The sequence below is a fragment of the Calidris pugnax genome, unplaced genomic scaffold (assembly GCF_001431845.1).
Source record: "Calidris pugnax isolate Ruff unplaced genomic scaffold, ASM143184v1 scaffold326, whole genome shotgun sequence".
In the NCBI taxonomy this organism is placed as follows: Eukaryota; Metazoa; Chordata; class Aves; order Charadriiformes; family Scolopacidae; genus Calidris; species Calidris pugnax.
The window spans coordinates 529,775-544,550 of NW_015091265.1; the positions used below are offsets into that span (position 1 = coordinate 529,775).

Here is a 14,776-nt window from a genome sequence, read left to right on the forward strand (position 1 = left end):
CTCGGCCACCAGATTTTTGCATTGCCTGTTCCTACTGAGCTGACAAATAATGAGGTTTTTAAAACATTTTCAAACTTTAACATCCGATACCTACACTGTATGACTAGGCGGTAGAAAGAAGAGGTAGTTTTCAGAGGAAGCTTGGAACCAAAGTTTTTTTTTTTTTTTTTTTTTTTTAGAAGAGGCATTTCATTTAGAGGATTATTTATACAATGAAGACCTTATGATAAGTCATTTAATTTTTTTTCTTATTCTTCTTTTCTGCTTGGTCCATTTTTAGGTCCAGAGCTTTATGCGGGGATGGTTATGTAGAAGAAAATGGAAAACTATCGTCCAAGATTATATTTGTTCTCCCCATGCAGAAAGCATGAGAAAAAGGAATCAGATAGTTTTTAACATGGTGGAGGCTGAATCTGAATATGTGCATCAACTTTATGTTCTTGTGAACTGTTTTCTGAGGCCCTTAAGAATGGCTGCAAGTTCAAAGAAGCCACCTATCAGTCATGATGATGTTAGTAGCATTTTCCTCAACAGGTATGAGGGGTTTGGTTTGCTTTTTGGAGGTTTCTCTGACCACTTCTTCTCATTCTGCTTCAGTTTACAGTAGGGAGGCCTGGCACTTTTTTTTTTGGTCTGGTATAAGTAATGTCACTGAGGTAGACCATGTTTACAGGGGTAAAAGACAAGGTGCTGTTGGTGATGCTGCTTGCAGCAAGAGCTAGACCTCTTTTGCCTCCTTACTTCTATTTCTTCCTCTGCTAGAGGAGGAAAATGACAAATTGTGCCTCTTGGGGCAGTTCTTACAATTTTCTGTCACCTTTCCTGTTTCTTTTTCTCTTAAGAGAGCAAAATTGGACTTAGTGGCTTCATATGATCCAAATAAGACCCTGAGGATGAGTACGTCAAATCCTCTGTTTTCTGTTGCCCTGCCTAAGGAGCCTCCTTCCCTCTCACTTGTCTTTTCATATCCTACAAAAAAGGAACTATTCTTTGCATTAAATATCCAAGTGCTATTGTAATGAGTATGTACAAATAAGCCAGCAGGCATCTAACATTCGATTTGGGATTGGGATTGCATCCAAGTCTGCCCCAAACTTGTAAGAAATAGAACATGTTCCTTATGAGACAGTTAAGTTATGAGACAGGTCCCTTTCATAGTTCATTCATGATCACTGTACTATTTATGGTTTCTTGTACAACTGGCATGTCCCCTTCTTCTGTTGACCTCATAAGCTACAATGCAGTAGTAAGTTTCACGTTATAGAAAAGTTGTAAGTTTCAGTTCTTAAAGAGCAGCAAGCAACAGTGTGGATGACTACCACTGGCTTGAGGTTTCTGCACCTTACTGGTCCTCTTAAACTATTGAATGCATTGTCAAGGATATTCTTGGAAAAAACATTCATTAAACTGTGTGGAACACATTATTTAATAGATGCTTTTATTTAAAAGAACTAAACAGTTATAATATGCTTTTGACACCAAATACTATGTATTTTTAATACATATTACACTAAAAATTTTAAACAATGCAATAAAAGGAAGCACTTAATTCCATAATAATAGCTATGTTCTGTTTTTTCTAGCAAAGCACAAATCATAGTACTAACCAGGAAGAGAATTTTCTCTATGAATTATTAATCAGAAAATAAAACCTGAGTTGTCTGTTTGTTTGTTTAAATACTTGTTTTTCAGTGAAACAATCATGTTTCTTCATGAGATATTTCACCAAGGCTTAAAAGCCAGAATAGCTAATTGGCCTACCTTAATCCTAGGTAAGTTACTCTTATTTTCTCTACCGGTAAAATTTTCATATTTATTTTTGAAATTACAGTAAGGTTTGGGTATTTTTTTAAAGGCAGGACTTTTTAAAAGTCCTTTCTGAGTGGAACGTGTTTCCAGAACTAACACCACAAACTGTGCTGTAGTGGGAGTCCCAGGTGGGTGGTAATGACTGGCTTCCAGTTCGTGTATGAGAGTGCCTCTGCCCTAAGCATTGATTAAACATGGGCCCCTGAATTTTCAGCAATACTGTCTGAGTATTAACTAATCAGAACAACCATGTTTTGGCAGGTGAAAAGCCAAGTTTAATGTTTCTAAAATCCCAGTATATTGGAAACAGAACTGATTATAGTAATTCACTTCGATAGAACATAGTAGTTTCTTTAAAAATATACTTCAAGAGATGAGTGGCTGGGAAAAAAAAAAAAGCATTTCTTGACTTTTTCTAGCTGACTTATTTGACATTCTGCTGCCAATGCTGAACATATATCAAGAATTTGTTCGGAATCATCAATATAGTCTACAAGTACTGGCAAACTGTAAGCAAAACAGAGATTTTGACAAACTCTTGAAGCAATATGAAGCCAACCCAGCATGTGAAGGGCGAATGCTGGAAACTTTCCTTACTTACCCCATGTTTCAGGTAGTCTTTGTATATTTTTTGTGACTATTTGTCTTTAGTGTTTGGTTGATTCATTTTGTGTTACTGACATTCATGATTGATTGAAGATTCTTCTTTCTTAATTAAAAATACTGTCATGCAAATTAATTCAGTTATTAAGTTATTATAATAAAAATTAATTATTTATTATACTGAAACAACACTTATTTTGCTATTATACTGAAACTCTGCCTGTAGAGATCTTTTTCTCCAATTATACTGATTATTCAGAGTCTTATGTACATTGAAGGGGGATGTGGGACGAGGACTAACGCCAAAAGAAAAGAAGCTCAGAAATAATTACTGAACTTCTGCCTGCTGCAGGATTATGAAGCATTCCAGAGAGGGAAAATATACCTGGTAGAGCAAATTAGAGCAGCCACAAGCATTTTGCTAGCATTACATTTTGAAACTTTACTCCCACTTTGTTCTCTGGTGACTTGGTCTTTAGAAAATGAAAAACATATTGCCAAAGTGTTGAGAACTTTATTTATCCTTCTGATATTTTGACGTGATCTGCCTGGATTAATTATTTGCAGCTGTCTTTGTGAAGATAGCTTTGTAGCAAGAGGCCTATGAAACACTGGTCTGATGGTTTTGTGTCTTTTACATTTAACCTAACTTCTTACTCAGCAAGAGAATAGTAAACCCCCTCAGTTTGCTCAGTGACTGGCAAACCAAGCCAAATAGAGCAAAAAAAAAAAAAGGGGTGGAGGGGGAGCAGTGGCATTTGTGTTAGTGTTAGTTATTCATATTAACCTAAATGACCATTAGCATGTGTAACAATGCATTTTTTAAGATTTGAGCTTGTAAAGTTTGGGGATTTTTTGATTGAGCTGAAACAAGGTCATGGGATCTTAGAAGGGAGAGAGAGAGGATCCTATTAATATGTGGTAGAGGATGTCATTGCTGATGACTTTTTACTTCAGCATAATAAGTCATGTCTTCCTCTCCTGAATAACTTTTATTCTGTAAAGGCAGTGTTACTTGATTCTGGTTAAAATCCGTGAAACTGCTTTAGGTAATAATGGATCAGGGTCCTTGTGGTACCCTGTGGCCTTTAATAGTTAAATGCTGCATATTCTTCGATGTCCATTGGAGCAATGTGAATTTTGTCTAAATGCAAACAGGTCAGCTGGCATTTTCAAAGTCACAAGAGATTTAGATGCACGTATCCTATAAAATTGAGGGAAGGTATGTATGGATCTCCCAGGGAGTTTTGAAAGTTTCCTCTATGGGCAGTGGGGTAGTAGCATGAAACAACGAAATTTAATGTCATATTTGTGGCTGCCTCTGATCTGGTCTTTTCCTTAAAATACAATAAGTGGATCTTGTGCTTCCTCAAACTGAAAACATACATACGCATATTCAGGCTCTATCACCCAAAAATTCAGTATTTTTGGCAGTAGTTCTAATTAGAATGTATGTATAATAATTTAGCTGTGGATATTAATTTAAAAAATAGTATGTTTGAAAACTTTTGTGATCAAAGTAACGGCTAATATTTTTTAAAAAGCTGTATTGGAATTATTCCTTTAAGGACTTACGATTTTATTCCTAATTTGTTTTAAGATTCCTAGATATATTATAACACTTCATGAACTTCTGGCTCACACACCACATGAGCATGTCGAGCGAAAAAGCCTTGAATTTGCTAAATCTAAACTAGAAGAACTTTCAAGGTAAGATTTTTCTACCTCATGTCTGACAATCTTGGATCAAAGGTTTTGAAATGCAAGAAATCTATTTTGTTTATTCTGGTTTGGTTTTGTACTTTAAAAAAAAAATTCTTTTAAAGAAAAGAATCAAAACAAAACCCAAACAAAGATAATGAAAAAAAACCCAAAATACCCCAGTATAATATTTTGGCCCTTCTAGTTTTTGGGGGCTACCATAAATCTAGAAGTGTTTCGTTGTATTTTGGGTAGGGGAGAATAGGAGTTGCTATAGGGACCACCTAGTCCTGGGTTATGACCAAAGCAATTTTCTTTAACTAGAGAAATTCCCATTTTTTTTTTTTTTCACAGTTTAAAGAAAAAAGGTATTTCCAATACTCTGTGGCAATGGAATCAATCAGGGTCTTGAAAAGTACTGAGTTCTTAATCTGTGTTATAGTTCACATGTGTTCATGAAATAACTGATTTAATATGATTCAAATAGTGCCAGATAAACAGAAACTAAAGATTTATGTTGAAAAACTGGTGCCCCCTGTAGAAGCTTGCAAAAGCTTCCCTGAACTCCCAGACCATTCTCAGATGTTCCCCTGTGTCAGCCCAGGAAGAAATTCAGTTGTTATCTCTGGGAAACACAGTTTTCTGCTGTGAACAAAGAAATGCTGCATGAACTCCACGACATAAATCTTGAGTGTCCGGAGTATTCAGCAAAGATGTATTTGAAGAATATTTAATTGTAAAAAAGGGATCACTTTATAGCTTTTGTTAATTGCATGCTCTTGACTGCTCAGTTTGCTTTTTCTGTTAAGACCAAGTTGCTACCTTGTGCTAATTACCCGTTAATTTGTCGCTTTCTATTATTTCTTTTTTTGTCCTGCTGTATCTTTAACAGAGGCAGCTTTCTGAGTCAGGTCAAGTTGTGCCACTTTGTCAAGCTCTAACTTCTAGAAGAGCTGGGCAGGCAATATCTTTTACAGAAATGTCTGTGTTTGACTCCTGCAGCATTTAGCAGGTTCTGCCCTGTTCTGAGGCCATCTGAAGTAGAAAGAAGTAATGTCTCTTTTCCACTCAAGCAAAGCAGAGAATTTCTCTGGCCCAAACAGATCAATCAGCTTTGACTTGGCTTCATCTCATAAGTCAGAGCTTGTTGTGGATCCAACTAATTTGTCACTGAATGTTCAGAATTGGGGGCTGAGACTGATTGATCCTCCTCTGAGCATAAGGCAGGCAGTATAGACCATAAATATAAAGCTTTGTGACTCATTCCATCACTTTAATGTAGGTCTGAGGGAGGAGGAGCTTTCAGATAGTTCAGTCTGGTCCCAGTTTAGAACAATAGTATACATCATAACACCGTATAAACTTGTGGGTTGGTTTCAGCCTTGAAAAAAATCTGTTTTTCTCTGTGTAAGGGGAGGATGCCTACGAAAAAAAAGTGGAAGAAAGTAAGATCAAGGCTGTGGTTGTTATAGGAAGCAAGGGGGAAGTGAATGGTACATTGAGATGTAAACTGAAGCAAAGCAGACCGGGAACTTAAAGGGACTCCACGGTATGTTATGACTAATAGAAAATGCTAGGAAACACTTCCAGGTTTGTGGCAACCTCGTGTATCAAGGATCAAGAAGTACTATTCTATCAGGGATGAAGGCTTTTCAGCTTGGTGGCATCTGTCAGATGTGTTTAGGAATAGTCTGAAAGCACGTCTGGCAAAACTGGTTCCACTGCTGTAAAAAATGAAGCGATTACAAGAACGATTTGAAAGGGAGGGGAAAAAGAAGGCAAGAAACTTGCTCTAGAGTGATCACGTACTGCATGGTTAAATCTGCTTTGTAGCAGGTGGCAAAGGGCATCAGCTACCTTCTGCATCTACCATGTGTTAAGTACAAGTGAAAACAGATATAATAGGTGAAAGATACATTTCAGGGAGTTTAAATTGCATTTTGCATTGTGTCTAACAGGGTGATGCACGATGAAGTGAGTGACACAGAAAACATCCGGAAGAATCTAGCTATAGAAAGAACAATAGTAGAAGGCTGTGATATATTACTAGATACCAGCCAAACTTTTATACGCCAAGGTAAGACATTCTTCTTTGAAGCTATCTACATAATAACGCCAAAAAAAATGCATTAAAACCAGCAGGGTTGATGTTGCAGTCATTGAGCAGGTCAGTGCACTGGGCACATCGAGCATCTGGAGACCACTCATGGTACAGGGAGGGTAAGGCAAGTCACAAAATGCCCTGATGACAACTAATTTTGGGCTGCAGTTGAACCCCACGCCTATGCTGTTTTCTTCAGGAACCATGCAAAACAGCAGCACATGCGTGGTAAAGCACCCATGGGACAGTGATGTATGTTCTGTGATCTTCAAAGGGATGGAAATTACTCTGGAGACCAGGGCTGTCTGGCCAGTTCACATGGCAGCCCCAGCTGATACCAACGTTTGGGAAAAAGTACAGGAGAAGTGTGAAACTTTGTAGTGGCAAAGTGATTGCTAGGAAAGAAAAGAGCTGTCAGTTGTTCCCATGTTTCTCAGTGCTTTGGAAACATCTCAAATGGGTAGTGCGAGCATAGGTATAATACCTGAACAGAGTCACTTTGCCTCTTGAGAAATATATTTTTGTGCTTTAGTAGAACTTCAAGATATATATAAAAAGCACTTCTGCAAGATGAAGCCTTGAAGAAAAGGCGTCCTGTTCTGTCAGGAATGTAGGACTACTTCTAATATAACAGTTAGCAAAACAAGAGGGAAGAGCCAAACTCTATCTATTGAAACTTAGCTATAGCAGAAGTGGAATTTGTTGTTAAGTTCCACAAAATTGTGATAAAATAACTTTTCCACTTACTGTAAGTGTCACTTTTGCAGGAACTGCAAACTGATTGTGGTTCTTATTTCATGGGGTTTACTTTAATGTTAAAGCAGCAGATGTGAAGACTTCGTAATTGAAACTTATTTTTCTCCCATTTATATAATAATTTCCTTCTGGATTTTCTAAAACAAGGTAATGGGTTTGTATACACTACCTACAGATCTGTAACATAGGGTTTTGCCTAGGTAAAAGCTTCTTTGTGTGTGAAAAGTGTTAAAAATATTTAGGAAAGATTAGAAATGTAATTTAGGTACATCCTTTCATGAGACCTTTTCTAGATAGCCTTAGCAGAACATTTGGCATTTAATAGAGCCATATACACAGCTGGTAATTAGTAGTCTTTGTATACATTTTGAAATCCATTCTGTGGTGTGTCTGTAGTCATGTGGCCAAACTATGAAACTTTCTGTAATAACTTCCAAGATTGTTTTTACAACACTATTAAATTACTTGATTCTTCATTAAATATGTGTTATAACTGGAGTATTTAAAGAGTTATGAATATGGCTTTGACAAAATACAAAGCTGTTATGTTGCATCCACAACAAGAAATAATTATAGGGCTGTGATTATCCTAGACTGACTTGCATAATACAATTTAATTAAATTTTAGAAAATTGTTTTCAAGGTTATTACAATCTTTTGCATTTATATATTTATTTCCCTCTTAAAACTGGCTGGTAGTATTTTGTCTGTGTATGCAGTGTTTCATCAGTAAAAACTTATTGTTTTTTCGAGGGGATTCAGTCTGAAAAAGATTACTGTTGGAGTGTTAGACCCAGGTCAAACACATAGTTTAAATATATTAAATTTAGATTTATTTCTGGGCGTGCAGTCGAAGGACAGTGGACAAGACTGTATGTTACAGAAGGCTGTATCACAGTTTATCTTTCGGAACATCCACTGCATACGACGTTGTGTAAGTGCAGAAATCTGAATAGAGTTACTGAAGTAATAAATGGGCTCCATTTTCCTTTCACATCTGACAGTAGGGTCACTTTGACAGTGATGCCCACCTCCTCCAATTTCAATTAGGCTCCTATTCTTTGTGTTGATCGCTGTAGACAGGTACAGGAAACCTCTTTGCAGCTTAAATAAGGAGAGAGCTGCCTTTATCTTTGTTCAGACTTTTTCTGTGAAGGTTAGTTACTTCTTTATACCTTACTTCCCTAAAAAGAGATTGATTCTGTTAAGCTGTACAAGTTGATTAGATAGGATCTGTCTCTGGCAGTGCTTTGCATTGTAGAGCGTGGATTCCCCTTCAGGTTTCTTCAGGTCTGCTTTTCTCTGTCTCTTGCTTAGATACAGACGTTATTGTCAGGCACACTATAAATCATGGCAGATAATTAAGGAACATCTTCTTTAGGAGTCTAAAGAAAACATAGGGAGTCTCAATCTGCAATCCAGCATTGGCTGACACTCAGACAACGAGGCATCTCGAGGCACTTTAGATGCCTCCAAACACTCTGTGTGAACTTCCTGCCATCAGCTGCTATGAACTTGCCTCTACTGATAAATATATCACAATTACAAAATCATGGAATACTTAAAGTTGTAAGGGACTTTTGGAAATTATCCAATCCAATCTCACCTGCCCAAAGCAGCATCATGTCTGGTCAGGTTTTGGCTGTTTCCAAAGTCGGAGACTCCACAGCCTCTCTGAGTGAGCAACCTGTTCCAGTGTTTGACCATTCTTATGGTAAAATTAAAAGACGTCCAGAATGGAGAAAGCCAGACAAAACATGTGAATCAGGCAGCTGCATGCAAGCTATTTTTATTTACTTTTTAAATAAAATCTTTTATATTTCTTGGATCAAACAAAGGCAAATAGAGTGACTATTCTGGCAGTATTAAACAACTGAAAGTGCTTAGGTCTCTAGCTAGATAAAAATTCCTGAGATTGCAGTAATCGTCCAAACTATGCTATTAACAAATGTTCCAAAATTAGCCTGACTTGCTCATTGCAACTGCACACTGGCCAATTGTGACCATTTTTTTCCTTAAGAGGAAATCTGTAGTAGAATGGATGGTGGGCAAATACCAGGTTTCTTAATCGCAAAGCCTTGATGGGAATGCATGAGGTCCTTGTTTGATGTCAGCCATGCACCACATATAGGAGATGTGTTTCTCTCTGTAAATATTGAGTATTAAAGACAGATAATACAGTCTCTCTTTTCTGCATTTAAAAAAAAATCCAGTTTATTTTGATTTACCTTATTAAATGATAACATTTCAGCTCCACACAAGAACACCATTTAACCTTCAGCGCATTTTAGCAGAACAGAATATAGTACTCCTGAAAGCATTCTGATGAAAATAAATAAAAAGCTGCCTGCAAAGCTGTGTCTGTAAGGGTATCTGTAGTATTTGTAGATACTATTATTCTGAGAAGCAAAGCAGAAACGAAACTTACAGGTTGAATATTGTTACTGTAAATGCATAGAGGAGAAAAATGTCACTGAGAATTTTGTGATGGGAAGTTGCCTGGGGATTGTTTTGTACACACTCCTTGGCCGTGCAATGGGGGCCAGTTGGTGTAGCACGGAAAAGTCACTGTTCCAACACATGGGAATGATCTCCTTTTTATCTTTCACAGTTTAAGCAGGTAGGCTGTTTTGTCCAGGAGAAACATACAACAACCAATAAGCATCTATGGATTTCGGTCACAATTTAAGTGAACCTAAAAAATGTTGCAGACCTTTGCCGATTTCTAGAGTGTAACTTTACTGTTTTGTTGCAGTCATGCGAGTCACATTGTACACAGTTAGTTTAAATTGAATTGGCTGTCAAAACACTGTTCTGTTGCAGATTTACTGGTGTATATTTTGCTATGCCAGACAGTGTAAGTTTCATATATATTCATAGCATAAGGCTGATTAAATGTATAGAGGGACCTAAGTGTAGAAAAATGTAGATAAACAGTAGCTTTTTCAGTTACCTTAATTTCTCTGTATGTTAGTTTAAGATTGCATATGTGAACTTTGGTAATTTTTTTTGAAAATGTAGAGTAAGAATTACTAATCTAGTACTTCATGGATAATTCTTTCAGGCTTGCATTGTGTCAAGACATTGCCACTCGTTTGAGCTTTGATGCAGCTATTCTAGTCTAATAACTTGTTGCCTCTGAAAGAGGCAGGCCAATATCCATCCCCTCATGCTTCTGCTGCTGCTGTTGTTTCCTTTGCATCATCACTGGTGCTTTGTTGACCTTGCAGTGAGGTGTATCAGGGAACTAAGTCAGCTCCTTCTTTGTAGCATTAGTTTCCTGCTGGTTTAGCTTTATTAGTTAGCTAATGTTGGAATAAGATGAGAGCCAGTGTAAGGGTAATAGTAAGGATAGATGTGTGGGAACAGGATTAGGGCGTCTCTTGGCTGCCCTGTCTGGTAACAGCAAGTTGCATCATAAAACGTTTCCCTCTGATATATGGAGGAATTGCACTTCACCGCCAAATTTAGCTCCGTATCCAAATTTGGGAGTGATACACATGGTGATAGCAGTTTGGAAAATTTGGTCAGAGAGTGGTTTTGAGGTATGAAATGGCAGAGAAGCAAAGCTGTCCCCAGTCTGGAGTTTTTGCAGAGCACAAATTCAGACTTACATAACCAGGTTCAATTTAGTTCAGAAGTGTTTTACTGGTAACACATTTCAGATGAGCTGTGGAGCCATGAAAATTATGCAGTATAAGAAGAAGAAATATGCTTCATTTCCATCTCTCTTGCACACACGCATACACAAGCTCTTTTCCTTCAAAATCTTTTCATCCTCTGTCTCTTTGGCTTGAAGTAATGTATCTTTTGGAAGTCTGGCAGCTGTCCAAAGAGCAGTTTGCTGTTCAGCTTCTTTTTCTGATCAATGTATTTGTAAATTGCATAAGAATTTGCCCAAGAGTTAATCCTACCATGTACATAAGTATTAGTCTAGACTGTACTTGCTTGAATCTTTTTATTGTAGAAAACAAAGTGAACTTGCACAATAGAAGATGATCAACTTGTGCTTAACACAGATTATATGCATTGATACTGAATAGAATGAAAAGATGCGTTAATTAATATAATAATATTCAATGAATTAGCGCTTTAAACTGTGCCTAATAAATACTACCATAGTACAGTAAATTTTGCATCTTTTTTATCAGGTTCCCTTATACAAGTCCCTTCAGTTGAGAGGGGAAAACTTAGCAAAGTTCGCCTGGGATCATTATCTTTGAAGAAAGAAGGAGAAAGGCAGTGCTTCTTATTTACAAAACATTTTTTAATTTGTACAAGAAGTTCAGGAGGAAAACTGCATCTTCTCAAGGTATAGACTTTACTTTATGAATCAATTTACAAAATGAAAACACAGCTCCAGTGAAATTTCAATACTTTTATTATTTTATGGCTTTAACCTGAGATTTGCATGGGTTGTTATAAACAGAAGTGAGGCAATGCACAGTAATTAACTGCTATATCCTCTCGTTGCAAATAATACAATTCAGCCAAAGCCCTTACTAACGACAATTGTTTTTTCTAGAACCATGTATTTCTAATAAGCTGGGGGCTAGAAACAAGATATTAGTGTATCTATTTGTATAAGCTAGCACTGAATGTAAGTCAGTTTTCGGTACATAAATCAGTGGATACAACCCCATGGAATTACCAAAGAATATTTTCCAGAGTTCTAATAAAATTGATTTTAAAAGTCAATTCTATTTTCCTGAACAGCAGTGAAAGCTCTTCTAAGAACACTCATGCTTTCATAGTGTTGGCTTTTGAATAAAGAGATGTTGATAGTTTACAGAGTGGATTATGTTGAATAGAATTTTCATTTGACAAAGACATTTCTGAGGGGTTAGCAATACTGTTCGTATGCCTTCTCACTTTGCACCCTTTAAATGGTTCAAATATTTTGCAAAGTAAATAGAGTATGCCTGAACCTTTAAAAAAATCTTGTTTGAAATTCAGGAGAAGATGAAATTCTAGTTACCTTTTCTGAAACCTGTGAACAACTCTTTATGTGAGATAAATTATAGTGTGGTAAAAATGAGAGAATATTTGTACATTTGAGTATATTATTGATGTGTTGGATTAAGAAAAACATTATATTTAATCTACCTGGGTTTAGTTCTTGAGGAAAAATGTGCATCATAAAATTCATATATCTTCCTAAGAGTTCTGAGTAATGTAAAATCTCAGAGTAAGGTATATCAGAGTTTAAAAATAGCTATAATGACAAATGGGAACAAATGTCAAAATTTGCAAAAAATGTGCTTTTTTTTCATAGACAGGAGGTGTTCTGTCTTTGATAGAGTGCACACTGATTGAGGAGACAGACGTGAGTGATGATGATTGTAAGTTAAATTCAGCTGTTTGTAGTAATTGCAGTTCCTAGTTTCTTAAAATTGGTACCCTTTGTTTATTTTTCCTAAGACCAAATCGATATTTCCTCCCCTTTCATAAAACCAAAGAAATACAGCATTAACCTGATTCAGTAGAATGGATATTTTAATAATAGGCATTCTGGCTTGGATAAGGGTTTGTTTTGTTATATTTGCTCTTGCTGTTGACATCCCACATAGGATTTTCAAGTAGACTGGCTGAAGGAATGTGATAAATTATTTGCTGACTTTTGTATACAACTTCACCCAGAGGCTCTCAGAACAAAAAAAAAAAAAAAAAAGGCCTTAAAGGAAGAAGCAGATAATTGGGTTTTTTAAATACATAGGGGTTGAGTGAGTTGGCAGAATTAGTGGAAAGTTTTTGTCTTGGGCTCCCTACAAATCTTGACTGCAAGCTTTTTCAAATGAAATAACAAAACACATTCCCAAGCTGATTTTATTGTTACTCATTTTGGCTTTCATCCTGCGGTTTTAGGGAAGCTTTGCACTTTAATTGTGAAAGTAGTTTCATTCATTTCAATTATACTTCTAATACGCTGAGAGTATATCAGTGTAGAAGTGTTAGAAAGACTTCAGCCTTATTTGGTATCTTTAAAAGTAATGTATAGCACCTCCCACTATTGCAGGTTTACAGCTTTTTTTTTTGTATTTTCTGTATGTGAAAAACACAATGAGTTTTGCATCCCCAATTGGATTTGCTCTTTGTCAGAGAGATGTTTTAAACTAACTTCCATTCTAAATGAAACCATTATTTTTTAGTCTTATAGTCTTAAGTCTCACATTTTGACATATTTCTTCCCCTTCTGGCTGTAAAGCAAAAGGTTCCGGACAAGTGTTTGGACACCTTGATTTCAAGCTTGTAGTGGAACCCACGGATGCTCCTCCTTTTACTGTTGTCCTTTTAGCGCCATCACGACAGGAGAAAGCAGCATGGACAAGTGATATAAGTCAGGTAGCTTAATGCATTCTTTATCTTGTTTGTATTAAGATCTTTGTTTATTCTGTATTTTTGAAAACTGATTCAAGAGAAGGATGTTGATGTCTTGAGGGATGATTTGCTATGATAATATGAAAAACCCTTAATTTTACCTGTTTTTTCAAAGTTCAGTCTTTGCATTTGAGTCACCATTGAAACATGTTTCTCAATGAGACAGATGGGATATAAAACACAAAACCGTCAGTTGACAAACATAATACTAATGATAGTCATTTTTATGCCTAAGGAGAGCCTATCCAGATACATATTGTGATTTAAGAAGAAGGATAGTATTTGTTTGTTCGTAACTTTCATACAGATAAAAAACCACCTGAGAGTCCTGAGAGTAAAAATGATACCATATCATATCAGTAATCATATCCCACGCAGTGAGAAAATGAGATAAATGCCATTTTCCACAAAAAAAGAGTATGAACAAACCATTATAAATAATTACTAAGCACTCTGACGGTGTGCAGGAACTGTCTTTATTGTGAATGAAGAAAAATGGTGTTTTAAAATACTCTAATGTCAGGAACAAAAAAAATATTTCAGTGCTTTTGGCTAAAAACTTTTATCAGAATATATCGAGGGGAAGGAAATTGAATGCACTATGAAAAATCTGAACTTTCAACTAACCAGGTCTGAATTAAGGCTATTGCTATTTTTGTTTATGCATGCAACCAGCAGGTACATAGATCTCTCATAGTTCTGAATTTGAGTCCTATCCTCTGTTACTTTCAAGATAAATAGTTGATTAGACAAATATCAGTGTGGAATTTGATGGATTTCTAAAGATGCTACCATTGCTGTCAACATCTCCAGATGAATTATCATCACAATGAGCAGAAGTTACTTAAAAATGAGTATTCTGAGTTACTTTTCTGGACTGAATTTTTTAAAGAAATAAAAATATAAAGATAAAAATCTTAAAATATGTTATGAGCTGCAACTCAGTGCATACAGATCTTACAGACAGACCTGGTTGGGGAATTTTTTACAGGATTTTCAGTGAATTATGTTGTTCCACTGACACGTAAAAGTATTGGTGTTATTTGTTGAGGAGGAAGGACTGTTTAAGAACTGGCCTGGAACATGGCACACCCAGGAATAAGTCCGTTCTTAGCCTTAATAATAATAATTTTAAATGAGAAAGTCACCTGCAGCCCGTGTAGACAAGAGATCAGAGTTTGGGTCTGCCTCCAAAGATCAAGTCTTCTCCTCTAAACCACTCCAGGAAGGGAAGCAAGAGATGCTGAGGGGATAAGCAGCAGCTTAAAACAAACAAACAAGAAAGGAAAAGAAGGGGCACAAGATGCTGTGCAGACTGCACAGGCATTTGGGGCACGATTCGGTGCTGTTTTTTACAAATAGCCATCAAGTCAGCTGACTTAATGCCTGTGGTGCTTATGGTGCATCTGGAGAGCAAGAAAGAAGGAA

General features: G+C 36.5%; 1 protein-coding gene across 2 annotated transcripts in view; it reads left to right on the top strand.

Annotated features, from left to right (window-relative positions):
* RASGRF2 (Ras protein specific guanine nucleotide releasing factor 2) overlaps positions 1-14,776 on the top strand; it is a 134,666-nt gene that overhangs the window by 58,647 nt on the left and 61,243 nt on the right. For both annotated transcript variants that reach the window (XM_014960533.1, XM_014960534.1), the window contains exons 5-12: positions 281-534; positions 1,693-1,772; positions 2,229-2,422; positions 4,013-4,122; positions 6,072-6,190; positions 11,122-11,282; positions 12,246-12,312; positions 13,176-13,312. In XM_014960533.1, the coding sequence (XP_014816019.1) occupies positions 281-534; positions 1,693-1,772; positions 2,229-2,422; positions 4,013-4,122; positions 6,072-6,190; positions 11,122-11,282; positions 12,246-12,312; positions 13,176-13,312 (1,122 nt within the window). The remainder of the gene's footprint in view (positions 1-280; positions 535-1,692; positions 1,773-2,228; positions 2,423-4,012; positions 4,123-6,071; positions 6,191-11,121; positions 11,283-12,245; positions 12,313-13,175; positions 13,313-14,776) is intronic.